At 49.5% G+C, this 18,299-nt stretch overlaps 4 protein-coding genes across 4 annotated transcripts; 1 reads left to right on the top strand and 3 right to left on the bottom strand.

Annotated features, from left to right (window-relative positions):
* Positions 1 to 978: 978 nt before the first annotated feature.
* Positions 979 to 2,942, top strand: EDB82DRAFT_442786 (ammonium transporter AmtB-like domain-containing protein; the record flags this gene model as incomplete). Its single annotated transcript, XM_025735599.2, has 3 exons — positions 979 to 1,048; positions 1,128 to 2,051; positions 2,106 to 2,942. The coding sequence occupies 3 exons, from the start codon at positions 979 to 981 to the stop codon at positions 2,651 to 2,653; spliced, it is 1,542 nt and encodes a 513-aa protein (XP_025587908.1). The 3' UTR covers positions 2,654 to 2,942.
* A 23-nt stretch (positions 2,943 to 2,965) lies between these two features.
* Positions 2,966 to 5,597, bottom strand: EDB82DRAFT_492473 (histidine phosphatase superfamily). Its single transcript, XM_065608409.1, has 6 exons — positions 4,506 to 5,597; positions 4,381 to 4,448; positions 4,267 to 4,328; positions 4,077 to 4,219; positions 3,817 to 4,022; positions 2,966 to 3,768 (listed from the first exon to the last, which is right to left on the bottom strand). Exons 1-6 carry the CDS (start codon positions 5,236 to 5,238, stop codon positions 3,202 to 3,204), a joined length of 1,779 nt encoding a protein of 592 aa, XP_065465936.1. The 5' UTR covers positions 5,239 to 5,597; the 3' UTR covers positions 2,966 to 3,201.
* A 2,427-nt stretch (positions 5,598 to 8,024) lies between these two features.
* EDB82DRAFT_472755 (uncharacterized protein) lies at positions 8,025 to 9,386 on the bottom strand (the record flags this gene model as incomplete). Its single annotated transcript, XM_025735632.1, has 5 exons — positions 8,025 to 8,469; positions 8,526 to 8,695; positions 8,746 to 8,813; positions 8,876 to 9,106; positions 9,164 to 9,386. The coding sequence occupies 5 exons, from the start codon at positions 9,384 to 9,386 to the stop codon at positions 8,025 to 8,027; spliced, it is 1,137 nt and encodes a 378-aa protein (XP_025587911.1).
* Positions 9,387 to 12,738: 3,352 nt separating this feature from the next.
* EDB82DRAFT_522034 (uncharacterized protein) lies at positions 12,739 to 15,183 on the bottom strand (the record flags this gene model as incomplete). The annotated part of the gene is made up of 6 exons (XM_025735643.1): positions 12,739 to 12,842; positions 12,925 to 13,080; positions 13,136 to 13,178; positions 13,253 to 14,122; positions 14,220 to 14,878; positions 14,961 to 15,183. 6 exons carry the CDS (start codon positions 15,181 to 15,183, stop codon positions 12,739 to 12,741), a joined length of 2,055 nt encoding a protein of 684 aa, XP_025587912.1.
* Positions 15,184 to 18,299: the final 3,116 nt, after the last annotated feature.

The following is an 18,299-nucleotide window of genomic DNA, read 5'->3' as shown; positions in this document are numbered from 1 at the left end:
AGAATAAGCTTCCTTCTTTCTTCATGCAATGCCTCAATGCCTCAATCTTCGTAAGGGCGTCTTCTACGAACGGACTCTGTCCGGCAAGACAAGACCAAAGACAGGGCAAGGGTGTTCCTCCGATCTGGGAATCCCAGGAACCAGCCGAGAACGGCGCTCAAAGAGGAGTCGACATAGTAGACGCCTTACCCAACAGGTATAAGCGTTGAAGAAGCTAGGGTCGGTACTGTACCTGCCGCTATCTTTATCTCTATCAACAACTGGGTACGTACCGATAAAGATATCAATTTTATGAGTCCATTTGGTTACTACGCGCTGTATCTAGCGGGAGTCAGATCAACCGCTGGCGGTATCACAGCGACTAAATAGGTGCTGTACAGCCCTGTGAAATGCTGGGTTGCCAGTACGTACCGTGCTATCTATGCGGCTTGCCCATGGATGCCATGCCATGACATGCCCTGTCTCTAGCTAATCTCTATCTCCCTCCCCCAGCCCAACTGCTATCTATTGTCTCGAATCCAATGTATCGCGCCTCTATCTTGGGTACAAGCAAGATCTGCAGCAGATTGGACTGTCCCCCCATCCCATCCCATGGCACCCTTTTTTCTTTTTGGCTCGTGGAGAATGGGCCTAGGATGACTACCTTAGATACGGTTGATATAGCACCTCGAACAAATATATTAAAGTCTTTCCCCGTCTCAGATCCTTTCTCTCTCCCCTCGTCTCTATTCTCCATATTCAGTTCCGTTTTCTATTCCAACTAGGTTACTTCCATACCTTCCTAGAATTGGTGGAACTTTCCTTCCTCATCCGGTCTCTCTTATCACTTACTGGATTATACCTTCTTCGCCAGCCGAACCGAGAAGGACTGACTACTTTAATCTCATCGATCCTCATCTTCTCGACATCTTTCACTATCAAACATCATCCGAATATACGAAACGAAGCCCGACGACACTTGATATACGATAATCCAACATGTCTTACGTTGTCCCCGGACCCCCAACGCCTTTCAATGGCACCAACGAGGAGCTTGGTGGTGATTCCAGTATGTTTTCACTTACAATAACAACATCACGGCTTCAGGATGCCACTGCAAAGCAACTACTAACATGATTCTCCTCTAGCTACCGAAAACCTCAACCAATGGTACCAATCTGGTGACCAGGCCTTCATTCTCGTCTCAGCCTGTCTCGTCCTTCTTATGGTTCCCGGTATCGCCTTTCTCTACTCCGGTCTTGCTCGAAGAAAGTCGGCTCTTTCCATGCTCTGGGTCGTCATGATGTCCTTTTCCGTCATCGTCTTCCAGTGGTATTTCTGGGGTTTCTCTCTCGCATTTTCCACAACTTCCAACAACCCTTTCATCGGCGATCTCAAGCACTTCGGTCTCAGACACGTTTGGGGTGCTCCTTCGGTCGGATCAGCTCTCATCCCAGCTCTTCTATACTCATTCTACCAGATGATGTTCTGCGCTGTCACTGCTGCTCTTACCATTGGTGCTGTTGCTGAACGCGGCCGTGTCATTCCTAGCATGGTCTTCATCTTCTTCTGGGCTACTCTCGTTTACTGCCCTCTTGCCTACTGGGTCTGGAACCCCAACGGTTGGGGTTTCGTCAACGGTGTTCTCGACTACGCCGGTGGTGTTCCCGTCGAGATCGGTTCTGGTATGTCTGCTCTTGCCTACTCCTGGGTTCTTGGCCGCCGTAACGAGAAGATGATGATGAACTTCCGCCCTCACAACATCTCGTTGATCACCCTTGGTACCATCTTCCTCTGGTTTGGCTGGCTCGGCTTCAACGGTGGCTCTTCCTTCGGTGCCAACCTTCGTGCTGTTATGGCTTGCTGGAACTCTTGCCTCACTGCCATGTTCGCCGCTATGACCTGGTGCATTCTCGATTTCCGCCTGGCCCGCAAATGGTCCATGGTCGGCTGGTGCTCTGGTACCATTTCCGGTCTCGTTGCCGCCACTCCTGCCTCTGGTTTCATCGACCCCTGGGCCAGTATCATTCTCGGCGTTGTTGCTGGTGTCGCCTGTAACTTTGCCACCAAGAGTAAGTCAACTCATCAATACATATTTTGCCACAGCGACTAACCGTATCTTACAGTCAAGTTCCTCATCCGAATTGACGACTCTCTCGATGTCTTCGCTGAGCACGGTGTCGGCGGTATCGTCGGTCTCATCTTCAACGCTTTCTTCGCTCGCGGCTCCATCATCGGCCTCGACGGCGTCAACACTGGTGTCATGGGTGGTTTCATGGATGGCAACTACGTTGTCATCGGCTGGCAAATCGCTGCCATTGTTGGTGCTTCTGCCTACGCTTTTGTCATGTCCGCCATCATTGCCAAGATCATTGACCTCATCCCTGGTCTTAAGCTCCGTGCTTCCGAGGAGGCCGAACTCCTTGGCATGGACGATGACCAGCATGGTGAGTTCTCCTACGATTACGTTGAGGTTCGCCGAGACTTCCTTGCCTGGAGCCCCCAACGTGGTGAGCCCGCTGAGGATGGTGACGTCCTTGAGCCCACTCATGGGATCCATGAGCACCAGTCCATGATGAACCCTAGCGAGTCAGATGACGCCCGCAAGACTCCTTCTCTCAACACACCAGATGTTATTGCGCCTGACGCGGTCATCAACGAGAAGCATGCTTAAAGTTGCAATTTGCAACCTTGTCTTTGCGAGTCGGTTAGCCTTGTTTGTTTGATATAGAGGGTTTTATTTGTCACGAGAGTAACTTCTCTTTTTGTTTTTGATTATACTTTGGGATACTGGGAGTAGCAGGCAGTGGCGTTAAGGAATGATCTACTCGTCGACGTATATGCCTTTATTGTTTTGAATACCCGGCGGTAGATGTGTATGGCTTGGGAAAAGCGACACAGGTCATTGGATACGTACATATAATCGTGCAATCTGATATTACAGATAGTAGTCACTGAATCAGATTATTTCTTCATACTTTCATATCTCTTGAGTGCATTTTGAACATTATGATTGAAATGTATATCGCATGATGACTTGTTTCCACTACCAGTAAACATAACATCAAATATCCTGGCGTGTCTCTCTATATCAATTCCGTGCTATGTTAAATCCCATGAAAAGATAAATAAATGACAGGTCCATAACTCAATGGTATCGTGTCCATCTACAAAACCTAAATGATATCCTATATGCTTTCACTGTAAATGAAACAACATGGTTTATGATGGTGGCACTCCATCAGCAACTTTACCATACGGCGGCGCCGGGTAATCCCCAAAGCAAGAGTAATCAAACTGCGCCTTTTCGGCCATCTTGTCCTGAACCTCAAGGAACGTGTCAAGCTCGCACCAGCCGTCCTTTCGGTTGACATCGCACTCTGGGAAACTCTTACCCAGGGGTACAGTTCGCTGGTTGAGCACAAAGTGAATGTACTTGGTCTCCTTGCCTTCCTGGTAGCCATCCCTATCCGGCGAGACAGGATGGGGTGCCTTGATGATCTCGATATCAAGACGGGCACCGAAGGGTGTAATCTTGGAGACGACAAATTCGTGGTCGCCAGGGTACTTATCGGTGGGAAGATCCTCGGCGAACTGGCGGAAACCGAAAGCTGTCAGAATAGAGATGATGTTGGTGTCGTGAGAAAAGTCAAAGTAGAGGCTTTGGTTCAGAGGGAATGTCTCTGTCATGCCATCCAGAGTGGTGTTGATCTGCGAGCCAGAGTAACCAAGGGTGTGGTTCTTGAGGCGCGCAATAACCTCTTGCTGGTAGCCAAGACCGGTTGCTCTCTGTATCAATGGTTAGCAATGCCCATATGAGTGGAAGAGTGTACATACGCCGATAGGGCTCTGAAACCCGGCTCCGGAAGAAAATCCCAGATCGATTGAGTAGCCAAAGTGTTCCCATTCCTCATAAGTAAAGAGGTCACAGAATCTACTGAAGCCATAGGCGACAGTCTCGTAAGGACACATATTCTGTGCAGCCCAAACGTCCGCTGCAGTCCAGGTGAAGCCTTCGGTCACGTTGTTGAATCGATCAGTCGCTATTTTATTTGTCAGGGTTTATCTCAGAGTTATAGTCTTCACTTGTGACATACCATCCTTCAAGTACTTCTCATACCATGCCGCCACAGGGGTCACATAGTCCGCCTTGTTTGCGTTAGGGCAATTGAGACTGCCGGCGAGTGAGTTGTTGAAACCAGGGGCTTCAATGATGACTTCAATGGTGGCATTGTTGGTCCTACTGGTATCAGTATTCTGTGAGTTGTTTCGTGGAACGTAACTTACCACTCGAGGCCGAAGAATCCAGCCATCCAATTCTCGGCAGACTTGAGCATACGGTCTTGTGTCTATGAAGAGTTAGCTCATCGACACAATATAATTATATATAACACAACATACGGTGGTTCTGACAATGAGCTTGCTCTGGGGATTGTACAAGCTACCATACATGTAGCTGTGCAATATACCTGTGGTCCAATGTTAACTGAAATCCACGCTGCAATCCTGGACTGATCATCTCTTACCAGACTCAAAAAGCTCCTGGCGACCTCTCGGCACTAGGATCGCTTTGCCGAGCTCATACTTCCAATCGTTGAGAAACTCTAAGGCTCCGGTGGTCTTGAGACTCGCTGAAGCATTCGCGAGACGTTCACCGAGGGTTGCAACATTTGCACCAGGGGTTGGGTAACGGGCGCCGTGACGAGACAGCATCTGGACCTGAACAATCTCTGCACCTGGAGGAATAGGATATTCATCAACACCGAAACCGGTGGAGGGAGAATAGGGACTTAGGTAACCCATCATCTGGAAGATGCTGCGGTTACCCTCTTTCATACCCTCGATGGGGATGGAAGTCTGTAGCGGATCATTGGGGACAAAAGTAGCCGTGGGCTCGAAGACATGAGTCTGGGCCATGAAAGCCGGCTTGCCAGTCTCCGTCACACCGGGCCATAGGTTCGGCGATGTCTGGAAATACTGGGGCACTCGGGGTGGGTCACCCGGACATGAGCCGGAGCCGGAACTAAAGGCCAAAGGAAGACTGAGGTAGAGGTTCATGGCCATGAGGATGACGACAAGGCCCGAGAGAAGGATCACCATATTGCGGTAGGTTCGCGTTGGACCCCGGGGAGCAATCGGTTGGACGTGGGGTGCCGGATGATCCTCATCGTGTCCATCGCCTTCATCTTGATAAACTGGCTGGTATCCTGCAGAACCAGAACCAGCCTTTCCCTTGAGCAACCCTGAAGCTGCGGCCATAATGAGACGAGGCTGGGGCGTTTGTGATGGAAGTATTGAGCTGTAATGCGATGCGTGGTAATCGCTGTGCTTTGTCTCAACTAACGCCCTCTACGACCAGCATAGGTTACGAGTGATGTACCCCTTTGACACAGTGGAGGCGAGATACTGTAGGCTTGGCTTGACTTGACAGTAGCAGGCCGACAGTGAAACAATGCTAAAATCCAGGCCCTGGAAATTAGAAGGAAAGGGCGAAAGGAGTGGAAGAAGAAAAAAGAATGGGTCCGAGATGCGTCAACTCGTGATGCGGCTCGGGATTGGAGTTTGATGCTGGTTGATGATGCTTCTTTCAAGATTGGAAGATGGAAGCCTCGAAAGCCGATCCCCTGCGCGTTTGAGATTGGGGGAAGTGGGAAGGGGACGTGCAGTACGAACGAAGAAGGAGTACGTACGGTAAGGGGAAGGTGGCCAATTGGGTTCACTTCGCGGCACTGTGCACCCCTTGCAAGCATACCTGAGCCTAAAGCTTTCACAGGTGCCTTGCCTTAGCAAGACAGGGGCCAAGTCTGCTGGGGCCATGATCTCCAGCTGCTCGTGACGCTAACGAGGGACTTGTTCTAGCGTACCTGCTAGGCGTTGGGAACCGGTGAGAAGAACGCTAGATATAAACACTGTATAAACACTGTATTCAGATAACGTATCAGCGGGGCTCGCTTAACGTTCCAGGCGCAGCCGCCAGTGTCAGTGCCAGTGCCAGTGCCAGTGCCGCCGCTCCCGTGATCATCTTTCAGGTAAGGCGGTGCGGATGGGACTGTTTCGTTTCCACAGCAGGCATTCAATCTAGGTCCATCTCGTCTGAGGCAGTTGTCTCTTCTCTCCACCAGGTATCTGTATGTATTATGTACTTACATACCGTCTCGTCATTTTGATATCTATGCATTAAAGTTTCTATTCTTGTCTCGTCATATTTTATTCTGTTCAAACAGTGCTTTCATCATGGTCACAATTATCGTCATGTCTCCCTGCGAAACTTGCTCACTGCTGGTTGTCAAGTCACAATTGATAGCCTGGAGTTGCTCCGTAGACTATAATTCGTTGTTTGATAAGAGAAAATGTCTTGTATCAACCTGTTTCCCCACCAACTCGTAGTTTTGACGATGCCTTGGAACATTTGACAGCAGCCGCGCCACTCTCCCTTGGATCATCATAAATCGTCTTGTCCCTTCGTCATCGACCATAACCTTGGTCTTGACCGCCATTATCTGCCCGCTTCAGTAACAGTTTTATAGCACAGTGCAGTGATAGAGTTGGTTTCGAGAAAAGAGAGACCCTCGTCTCGTGCCAGGTGAAAGTGAAGAAAGAAGCAACTATTGGACAGGGAGGGAGTTTGAGAGACAACGGGGAGATACAAAGCAAGTAACGCAACGCAAGCTCTTTTAAAAAGCAATAGCATAATCCGGTCGATTCCCTCGGGGCTTTTTTCTAGTTCGCTTCGTCCTTGCTGCTGTATAATAGTAGACTTGGCCATTTAGTAAAGTTCATGCAGGTAAATAACGACCGCAAAAGTGCAACTCTGACACCAATGGTTTGATCCAGATCTCGTTCATTGTCCAATGGTTTCATCGTATCTGCTGCCTCACTCTCATAACTCAACCAATCATTTGAAACTCGATGCATTTTATATTGAATACTTGGACAAGTCATTCATCGGTCATTCCATATCTCCCTCCACCTAATGCATCTCTACATCTGAAACCCTTGCCAACGCTCATCTTGTGTCACCCAATTTTCATCGACGGAAGCCACATCTTTTCTGATGGTAGCCTCTCGGATTGGTTACCACCAAACACACCCTTGCGAGCCAATATCCCTGTCACCACACCATGATCACCAGTCTATCATCACATAGTACGTAGACCCAACGTCCCAGCTCCAGCTCCAGCCCCAAGCTCCAGCTGCAGCTCCAGCTCATGCCCCTGCCAACTTTCCGCCAGCCTCATCCTCATTCTAAATCTCGTCTGACCTGATTGTGGCTAGGGATAGACAATTGATTTGATACCTTATCACTTCTCGCATGTCTCTGATCTCATCGCCGTTCTAAGTGTGTCTCATCGATGCTAGCTAGTTTCTCAAAACATGACATGTCATTGCTTGGACAAGTTTCGCCCTCAGCCATCTCGACACTCTTTTGCCGATCGTAAAGCTGCTCCATGCGCTCTGTGCAGACCTATGGCACTATTCGCGGGCGCAGACCCGTAAACACCTGACACTTTCGATATGAGCCAAGTTAGAGCCGACATGGGTGAGCCCATGTGCCAGCTGGGTCGCATTGGGGCTGATTTACTTTATCCCTGTTACTTATTAGATCTCACTTTTGACAGCTCCTGGTTCCTGAACATCCATCGATCTTTGCATGCGACTCCATGTATTCACCTATTCATAGGGATTTGTTTAATACAGACTTCCGATAAAGCTATTACTTCTCCTTTGCCCCTTGCCCTTTGCCCTTCGCCAACGTAAAGCAGATACTAATAGCCAGGTTCGCCCTAAAGACAAGAAAACAATGTCCGTTGCTTTTCCCCGACCGTGACACCAAATAAAAACATACTCAATACCCGAATGATGACCGTGTAGCATAACTTTTAGCGCCGCTTCCATTACCCCCATATTACCCCTTGCCTTTCTTGTGCGCCTTTATTCCAATACCGACAAGCGTTCGATAACCTCGTCATGTTTGCCGAGTTGTGATCATGTATGCGTATACATTCTCTGTTCTCCCCACAATTGTGTTGGTCGCAAGCCCAACTTCAATTGGCCTGAGACCTGAGGGGAAAGAAGCCATCCGGCATGGGTTCAATGTGCCAGATCTTGGGGGCGTCCTCGTTGAAAGCATCATCCCACTCCCGTCTCAGGTCCATGGGAAGGTTCCATCCCAATTCATTGTCACGAAGTCTCATGCGCACCAAGTGACGACGCTCCGAAGCAGCTTCGCCATTGACGAAACCTTCACGACGATGCAAGACTGTGAGGTTGTTGACGAAGTGCATGTCACCTGGCCGGGTGCTAATCTCCAGTTGAGTCGCTTTGGCAATATTCTCAATGGAATCCAAAGCTTCCATTTGGCGTGGAGTAATAGTGGGGAGGTTGCTGGACCGTGGGTGAACCGCGTTCCCTGTCAGGGCCACTCGCCCAAAGTTCATAATCACTCTCCCATCGTGGTGGAAGAGAACAGGGCGGCATTGGAAGCGGGGCCTATCCCAGCAACAAGTCAGTTGATCTGCTCTTCGTATATGATTGACATAACTTACAGGGCGAACGGCCAGTCAGAGCGAGACAGTGTGCGGATCATGTCAGGGCGACTGGCGGCAAGAACATTGTAGACGGTGTAGGCCGATGCGATGATGCATTTGCCTCCTGACACGGCTGTGTTTCGAGTGAGCCAGCTCACGATGTCGCCGGCTTCCTCATTGTGGAAAGTCTGGAATGCAAGTTAGCGTGATTGTATTGATGGCAGGTGCATGTACTGACAATGGGGGAGGTGGAATGACGATGATGGCCAGCCTTGAGCTTCGAAGAGTTGTCGGCAACGATGTGAACTGGAAACAAGTTAGCAAAGTCGAGGACAAAAAATGCCAGTTTTCAAATAATGAACACATACCAAGCATGTTGCCTTTTCGGTCCTGGCGGCCGTGACAGCTAGCGATGTACGACTGGATACCGAGATATAGCACCGTCAGATCCTCGACGGAGTACTTCTGCGGGTCTAGGCCACGAATGACACCGAAGCCCTTGCCTTGATGGACGTCTTGGCGAACTCGATCCAGGAGAGATCCCAAAGTAGGAAGGGGGAAATTGTCTCGGGAAACACAATCCCCATCGAGACCCAATGCTATTTAGTGTAAGCCACATCCCGGACGCCACAAAAGGGGAGGCTCAAGGAACGTACCTTTGAAGTGCTGCAGAGCCAGTTCGGCTTCCTGTATTTGCGTCTCGGTCAAAGTCAAGATGTACTCCGATTCATCTTTGAACTGAGTACCGGACCATGCCATAGATACATGTAGTGATCTGGGCCATCCTTCGGGGATTCCAGCCGGCGCATCTACTACACGGGTGGCACAAAGAGCTAGTTCAACGGCGGCCCGTCCGGGCCTAGGCATGAGAGATGTCATGATAGTGGTTCCTGGGGAGGATTGGTAGTGGTTTTCTGTGGAGGACGTCTCGGTACTGAACTGTTTGTATAAGCCAGACTGTTCCACGGGCGAGGAAATAAGCAATGTAGATGGTTGGGGAATGGGCACGGGCTGGTATCTGCCTAGTGTGTAAGACAAGAGGTAGAATGAAAGTTAATATCAAAGATGATGGATAATGGGGATCGTAGTAGGTATGGATGGGGTATAAGTGTGATGAACAAGAAGAGATTGAGGAATGAAACTGGAGAGCGAAGTGCTTGTTTAAATGTCTTGGTCGGCTGGGGCAAGGAAGGACATAACAAAAAGGAACGTTGAACTATCGTGGCAAGTACAAAAGTGACGTTGGAGGCGTTTCGAAACTCTTAACTCCTCGAAAGGAAAGCGCAACTTACAGCCGAGAAGATGTGAACCGTTTGTAAAGTAGAAAGGAGCACAAGAGGTAGGTGGATGAGAGACTGATAACCAATGAAGGGGAGGAGATATCGACAGATACTGCCGTATAAGTAGTTTATAGAAGTCGGCAGATGGAACCGAGAAATGGTCTTGTGATGTACAGACTGGGATGAGGTCAAGGTTGAGGTTGTAGATCAAAGAACGTTTAGACTAGCAGTGGATGCTAGTATTATAGCTTTTCTGGAGTGTATGGAGAATACCCAATGGCCCTTGCTGCGAAGTAGTTTGTACTAAAGATCGGACATCTCAAGCGGCTCAAGTGAGGAAGGATGTGAAACGACACGGCTACTTGCAACCTCCCCCCTTTCTTTCTCCCCGTTAATATGGTATTCTATGACGAGGAGAAGAGAAGAGAATTTTCGTTGAGAAGGAAGGAATTTCTTCTTTCTTCGTTGTTTCCCGGTTACGGCGGTTTCGTGTCTTCCCAGTAACAACCTCAGATAAACGTGACCAGGGGCTTGTTGGAGGATGCAGACTGGGTACCTACTCCGTACTTGCTTGAGTACCTGGCTGTTCGATCGGCTACATGCTTACCGGTGCTCACTCGTGGAAGGTTGCAGATACGCTGCGGGAGACATGGGTTGCGAACCCAGCATCGCGGGTACACGCTTGTCTACCATGGCTTGGCTGAACTAGGCGGTCGGTATTTCCAGAGAGTTACCTGGGGTATATCATGGTACCCCTGAAAAGGCCATCTACCTGGTACCCAGACTGCCAGGTACAGTCGATATGCTATAGGTAGCAGGTAGGTAACATTACCTATCAAGTTACCTCATGAATGGGAAATGGCAGGAGCAACCGAAGCAACCGAGGAAAAGCCATACCGCTGGTTTCATTAAATCTTTTGTCTTTTATGCCTGTAACTGGTTGCTCAAAGACCTGGATAGTAACATTAACTCTGCATTAGTACATAGATAACCTTGATGACTATGTACGTGCACTAAGCACAGTGCAAGCGGAATCGATGGATTGGACCAAGATAATGGAGACGAGACGAGACGAGATGAAATGAAATGGGACGAGTCACGAGAGTACTGTAACCAAGGGCGGGTTCTCTCATTCCTCGAGAAAACGGTCAAGCCCCCCCCTCGACAGATGAGATGGGTCAGAAAAGAAGGAAAGAAAGGCAAAAGAAAAGAAAGGTATCTAGAAAAATAGGAGCTTGCGGTTGGGTTCCTTACTAGCATGGGTTGGCACCAAATTGGTGTTTTTAGAAGAAGAAAAAGCAAAACACCAGCTAAAAAAACTCACGAACTCCAGCACAGTGCAATTCATTGGGAACCCACGTAGCACAGGGAACGGCCAGGGCGTGATTATCCTTTTCGTGTTACCACTCCCTTGTAAGACTACGACACTAGACTACTTCATATCCAGGAACGCGTGAATAGTCGACTTTTTGTTTAATTTTAGGTGCCGTTGGGAAAACAGTTTTCTCAGCTGTCTGCGGTCCGCATTGGCGCCCTAGGCTAGTATTGAGACTACTAATCTGTGGCTACCTGACCCTTCGTCAGCCTGCCACTTGCTATCTTTCGCATGGTGTACTTCGTAATATACCAAGTCTCCCGTCAAGTAGGTGTTAGACCAAAAACTCGGCAGTCAATCAAACGATAATCCTCTAGACATATGTAGTTCAAACTTACCTATTGTGTTCTCTAACGTCATTGGTTGGGGGGAACTATGTGCTGCCACCCGCTTTAGTAGCTTCAGTGTCTCGGGCCCTAGCAACATTCCCCGTAGCAAACAATTGGGTTAAACCCAACGAACGCATGGGCATCCGACTGAACCCAAAGGCCAGACCACGCAGGGCAAAACAGGGCAAAACAGGGCAAGGCAGGGCAAAGGCAAGGGATAACTGTGTAATTCATTCGATTTCTTCTTCTCCTTTCCCCTTGTCGATTCAATCTCTTTCAATCTCTTTGTTCGTTAGACCATCTCCTCTCCTCTCTTCCCCTATCCTTTCCCTCCCTCATTTCTTGCAACACCAACAGAACATCGTGCTACACCAACAGACAACCCGACTTGACCTTGGCAGACCGAAACCAACAAGACCAAACTAGAACAAAGCATATCATAATACCTCTGTGGTCCGGATTCCTTCCAGGCGCCGCCGACCAGGCCCGGCCCGTCCGGCACCTGTCCCGTCATGCCCAATCCCTAGGCAGCTTGGGCGCATATAAACCTTCAATCCGCCTCGCGTTTACGTGCAACACTGCACAAGCCATCCGTCAAAACGCAACGATCCGTCATCGCTCGACGCTCGGTCAGTAACTCTCGCCTCTTTCTGTAGGGGGCCGAGCACGCTCCTTGGTTTCTTCAACCTATCTTCCTCTTCACAGCGTCACCTCCTTTCCGGCCCATATTGTATCTTGTTACGCGCAATGAGTTGCGTTGCGTTGCGTTACAACGCCACCTATAATCCTTTCCGTCTCTTCCGCTCTATGGACGTCCGTCTCTCCGATAGCGCAAACTGGTCCATGTGCCGGGCCGTCTAGTGAGACCTTGACAAGACCGATCGATCTTTTGGCTATCTTCATTCCCCCAAACAATCCATCCATCCAGTCACGTCCCAGAATTACCAAATCAGTTCAATTCTTTCTCTATACCTTCGCCCGCCATTGACCGCCTTTTAATAACCAAACCATACCGAAGATTCCGCCAAAGGAGCACCATTATCGTTATCATCATTGTCGTTATCGGCCGTGATTCGTTGCCTCCCCCGCTATATACCCTGCCCTCTTCAACGTGTGTACAGTCTCAGTCCCCATGTCCTCGCTGTAAGCACAGCATTTACCAACATCATGCAAGATCACAATACCTCCTGCGGGCGGAAAGCCCAAGGCGAAACAACTACAAGTTCCCCTGTCGATCAAACACCCTGTCATATTGTTGTTCGAGGCTGCCAGTTGGTCTCAAAAAGTTGACTGACGAAGAAGTAATCATGCTCGTACACAGCTGATTCCCGAAGCTTCTCCCATTGCAATGCTGAATCGTAACGTCAGTGAATTTCCCGTCCACAAAAACTCCACGACGGTGAGACCATCAAGTCAGTTGTTGGGAAACTTACCGTATCGCCTAGCTAGATTGCTTGTGTTGTGCACAAACTTGATCTTCTCCTCATCGAGACCCGCAAGGGTTCGCAGATCTTGGTCTTTGCAATCCTCAGAAAACGGGTAAATGCCCTTGTTGCAGTAGTGAAAATGCGCAAGTAGAATATTGGCTCCTTTTCACATCTTCAATCAGCAAGTGCTACAACACAAAAGAGAATGGTACCATACCTAGATGATATTCTTTTACCTTCTCCTCACGCGCAAAACGCCGCTACGAGTGCACTCATGATCAGCAACTATTTCTCTTCCCATACACACCACTTGTGTTTTGCTTGAGTCTCTTACCTTCATACCGTGCTTCTTTGCATACCCAGCGTCGTGCGCTGTAATGAGAGCTGTGTTGTGCAGAAGGATAAAGATCACAAGGTACGTAACCAACCACGTGCTTTGCTTGTTCTTGGACATCATCTTCTGCAATTTGTCTAGCAGCTCTCTTCGCAATCTGGTCTGGATGTGATGGATCAGAATAAGATCCATCTGGGCTCCAAGAACTGGCGGAAGGGGGATATTGCCGTGATTGGGATTGGTCTCGTCCAGAATATTCCTCTTCATGCCCAACGTCTCTTCCCCAACAATGAAGCTCGACCTGGTTGTCAAACGAATCGACATCCATAACAAAAGAGTCTGATGGATCAGGTCGGCGCACTCGGGCGACGTGGATGGGTCCTTGAAAATCTTCCATGCCCGTAGGTAAGTTCGGAAGAGGAGGCCTTCAGGTGGTCCAAGCAGCTTGGTGAAAGCGTCCTGCATGGTGCTCTCGATGTGGTTCAGGTACTCAGCTTTTACTTCTTCGAGGTTCACCATTGCATATGGAGGGATTGTCACCGACTTCTTGACTCCCTTGTAATCCCATGTCCGCTCCAGCTTGTCGCCAGCTTGGGGTATAAATCGTTGAACCTTGACTTTGACAAACTTGTTTGAAAGCCCCCCGGAGAGATAAATAGTTCTCGGCTCTTCAGTTGCCCAACTCTGTATTGGATCCGAAATGTTATTAGTCCATCTTCGCGTCCATTCATACCCAGGAACTTGGCCAGGCTTGAAGAGTCGGATATCCGTGATCTTGTATCTGAGACACGGAAAGCGCCCTGCCCTCGAGTTGGAGACCTTCTTACAGGTCAAGCATGGACCTCCCTCCTCCTCTGGGTTGTTTTCACACTACGCCATACGGTTAGTAATCAACTCACAACCCAGCTCACGATGGCAAAAGCATCAACTTTTACAAACACGAAGCGGTTGGGGTTACGACACTTACGCGTATTCTTTGCATCCTGCATCTGATGCATGAACCAATTTTTCGGGTTTGAGCAGTTTGTTCACGGAGATTGGGATCTTTGAATGGGCCTCGCTTTCCTCCTCGTTGGTTAGGAAGTAGGATCTCAAAGTTGGGATGTTGATCAACGATGGACCAGCCATTCTGCGCCGTCTCTTCGCCATTCTGCCCGTTGACAAGCATGCCATATTGGGAAACGCCATCGGTAGGGACAAGGCCGTGATGAGTAAGGGCTGTCGTGTCAATAAGATTCGGGCTGGAGTTATATTCAACTTGTGAAAAGTTCTTAGACAAGAGGTGTTGATTGTTCATCATTACTGGAGTTTCCAGCGGTGCTTCATCCTTGAAGGCTTGGCCAGGATAGAAATCCCCTCCTGGTAGAAGAGGTTGCTGAGTTGGGCCAGTGTCACTCATCAAAGGCTCAGCTAATGGTGTTTGGTCAGGAATCAGAGGGAAAGTAACAAGAGGCGTAACATTCAGTTCAGGCTGTTGGTAGTGATAGCTTGGCTGTGGCCCGGTACTCAGAACAGTGTTATCATACGCCTCAGAAGATGGCATTGTCATAGATGGTTGCTTTTCTGCTACATATGGCGCATCTGGACTCGAGACCACAGGTGCGGCACTCGACAGCTGTTGATAGCCTGCCGTGTTGGTGTGAGCAATGATCTAAGCGCATCATGGCGTGCCGAAGGTGAGTCGGGATGAGGGATAGCAATCACTTACCGTCCGACTGTCTTGAATCCCAGCCGCAACAAGGGCAGAAGAACAAGGTGAGGTCCGCCATGCGTCTGGCTAGTGGTGAAGTTGAAGATGACATGGAAGTTTGAGCACACCCGTCCCAACCTGACGGGGTCCCATACTGGTCATGGCGCGGGTCGTAAGGGTCTGATACTGGAAGCTTCATCAGAGGTCCTTGGGACGAGGTTGATCCATGCTCGGGCGCCATTGGGATCGACGGGTCGACTCTTCTTCTCTTTCTACAATGCACTTGATCAAGTAGTTGATGTATTTGATAACCGGAAGCTACTCCATAGAAGCTTGCAATTTGGTCAAGGCTTTGGTGAATCTCATATGGTAAGATATTATAAGTAGGATCCACAGGAGGGGTGAAAGATATTGAGGAAGAAGGATCGTCAACCCCTAGTTCGAGGAGAGGCCTCTTGGTTTTAGAAGAATAATGCGGATTCTATAGAAAAATCAATTCACCGCACATTCAGGTACGATAGGAGGGGCCTGGGGCAAGATCAAGGAGAAGATGCTTGTCGGGAGTCATGGCACGAGAGCCACGATGGGGCGGCGACAAGAGGGAACGGGGTGATTGGCAACAGCCGCAGGGGCCATCCAAAGAAACCGATGAGACGGGGAATCGATGATATAACTCCATGCAGCTTGCCGCCAACCGGGGAGAGAAACTCTTACCATAATGGCTGCAGTGAGACAGGACAGGGTGTGGAACAAGACGGCCTAGTAGCAGCAGTAGTAGGAGCAGAACAAAAGTCAAGGTACCACCACGCGGGGATCAAAGTCGACGAAATACAGGCAATGACAAAGGAGAAACTAGCTTGCCCGGTTTAAACCTCGAAAACAGTGGTCAAAATCGAGCGACGCCGGGGTGGAAAGAGGGGGGAGTGTGGTGGTAGGCTAAGGTGCCACGAAAGCCATCACCGGAGCACTTGACGTTCAAACCCCCGTAGTGCGCCGAGTGGAGCGCCAGCGATGACCGGAGCCCAGACGACAACGACCGAGAGAAAGGCACCCAGACGGTCGGGAGAAGGGAATAATGCGATGAAGGAGGCGAAGAATCCGGGGAAGATAGGCTGAGAAAGGATAAGTAGGGGCTGTTGAATGAGCCCAATCAGATGGTTGAGGCTCCTTGTCCACGAGAAGATATTGGTGTGCTGCTCGCAGCCGTACTGGAAAGCTTCAAATGTGAGCACAGTAGATACCACTGGAACAAGACGTGGAGCCTTGTCCGCCCAATTCACTCCTTTAGCAATAAGGCGGATTAGTTTGTCGTAGTACTGGTAACAGAACGTGGAGCTGGCAACCGGTGGTGCTGGTGCTAGCACCGAACGGTACGTTGAGCAAACTCAGAATGATATGCCTGTGGCCGCGATCGTATGGATGACGACCGATGCGGGATGCGGGCTGAGCAAGTCTGCGGCTGGCGGTGTGGTGGCTGTAGTGACTGGGCGTTGAGCGGTTCAAGCAACGGCTCGACGGTCTGCTGGGAATGGCGATGATGAACGAGTCTGTGAGAGAGGAAAGTGGACTCGGTGAGGACGGCGTCTACATGGCCTCGTGCTGAGCAGTTTTTGACCGGTCTGAGGGGTACCATGGGCGTAGCAGGGGCCTTCTGATTGTAGTGCGCGAGGGCAGAGATTTTTTGGGATATTACCCGCCCTACCGGTTCAGTGTGCCTGGAGTTCCCAATCTGGTGTAGAATAGTCGAAAAGCTCTGATATGCGTGAGTAAAACAAAATTATTGTCGACAGGTTGAAGGCTTTGCTGGAAATCCAGAAAGGGTGGTCTGACTGTGGGCTTAATCCGCCTAATCAGTCGAATCTTTGGATCGCTCCATTGTTCCATGGCACGCATAGCCAAAGAGCCTGCCTGGTCATGACAACGATTAATTCGTGCATTAGAATGCCCATGTGATTGACATGGTGCTGACCAATGTAGGTCATGGCTGCACAACCGCTCAGCTAGGATTGGATGTGCTATCCTCAAATTGCTTTTTCTCCTACAAGGTCTCGCAACGCCAGCCCGCCTGGGCATTGCACCCCAGGCAAGAGGTACATCAACAACTCCGCAATTTAGCAGAAGTTCTCAAAAGTACTTATCCTGAAGTGCCAAGCAGGTTCGCAGAAAGGATTTGTTTCGTCCATTTACCATCCTGAGACCAGCATCAAGAGTTCTGCGAGAACAACTGCAGAGAGGTGCGTCCCAGTGTATAAAGAAATGCAATGGCACCTCAGAAGACGGCATGGACAACCAGTCCTCTAGCCTTGTTTGTCAGCACCTAGTGCCCCCAGATGCAAAGAATGCATCGTAATCCTACAAATCTCCGGGTTTAGTTCCAATTTTCCTCACCTAGTTCTTTACCTATCAAGTGAACTAAGGCTGACGAGTGATGACAGATAACACGGCCAAATAACTCGAGTCGAGAACTGTGACTTGGGCGCCGTCAGGTTTAGACCATGTGATAAGACTTTTGTGTGCTATCGTCACGCAAACGTTCTGGTTGGTACGAGAAAGAAACAAGGGCAGCGACCGGTGAGACGAAAAATCACCATTGTTCACAGCCTGATATTGGAATTGGACATCGGACCGATCGACGTCGGTTTGGGTGTTGTTATCGTTGCGAGTTTCTTACGAAAGAGCTAGGTGTGTATAAGACGCTGGAGCTGGGAACACGCTAGCCACACTAACGGCACGATGTGAGTTGTGGGCATGATGCCCTGTCCTGCCCTGCCCTGCCACCGGCCTGGTCAAAGGTTCTGCATGAGAGTGTCGAGGTAATCAGTTGGTTGATGGGTTTGCTTGCATCAAAATGCATGCGAGGAAATTAGTGGCGGTATCTGCATATCTCCCTCTTTGCCGGGCTGTGGTTAAATGTTTCCTCTTCTCTCATGGAAGTGCAGGGCTTCCAAAGAACACAGATGGACGTTCCTGACGATATCAGCCTGTAACGCCGGTCTGGAAGATGGATGGCAAAGGATGCATGTTGTAGAAACAATCACTAGGCTTTCATCAGAATGGCAGGAGGTGTCATGGTGATATCCCGTGATTGGAAGTTAGACTCAAGTGGCGGTTGCGCCTTCCCTCAACGGATGCGTGGTAATTTTGCTTTGCGTTAGTTCAAGTCCTCAACGGTCTACGGAAGGAAGCGGGAAGGTAGGTGGCTGTTGACTTGGCCTCCACTCGAGATGGAAAGAGCCAAACAACTTTCGTATCCAAACTTAGTACCCTACACTGCAGACCGAAGCGATCTCAAGTCTTAATCGGATCCAGTAACCAACCTCTCCGACTCCTCTAGACTACCTTCAGCGCCAGTATGAA

This window comes from Fusarium venenatum (genome assembly GCF_020744135.1).
Source record: "Fusarium venenatum strain MPI-CAGE-CH-0201 chromosome Unknown EDB82scaffold_1, whole genome shotgun sequence".
Taxonomy (NCBI): Eukaryota; Fungi; Ascomycota; class Sordariomycetes; order Hypocreales; family Nectriaceae; genus Fusarium; species Fusarium venenatum.
Note: the sequence above shows the minus strand (reverse complement) of the source record. Positions and strands in the feature narration are given on the sequence as shown.

What these genes read in the sequence shown, in the direction of transcription:
- EDB82DRAFT_492473 (XM_065608409.1), bottom strand. Translation starts at nt 5,238, where the DNA reads ATGGCCGCAGCTTCAGGGTTGCTCAAGGGAAAGGCTGGTTCTGGTTCT. An exon ending in GGATTCTTCGGCCTCGAGTG is followed by an intron (nt 4,220 to 4,266) that starts GTAAGTTACGTT and finishes TGATACCAGTAG; the next exon opens with GACCAACAATGCCACCATTG. An exon ending in TGAGAAGTACTTGAAGGATG is followed by an intron (nt 4,023 to 4,076) that starts GTATGTCACAAG and finishes CAAATAAAATAG; the next exon opens with CGACTGATCGATTCAACAAC.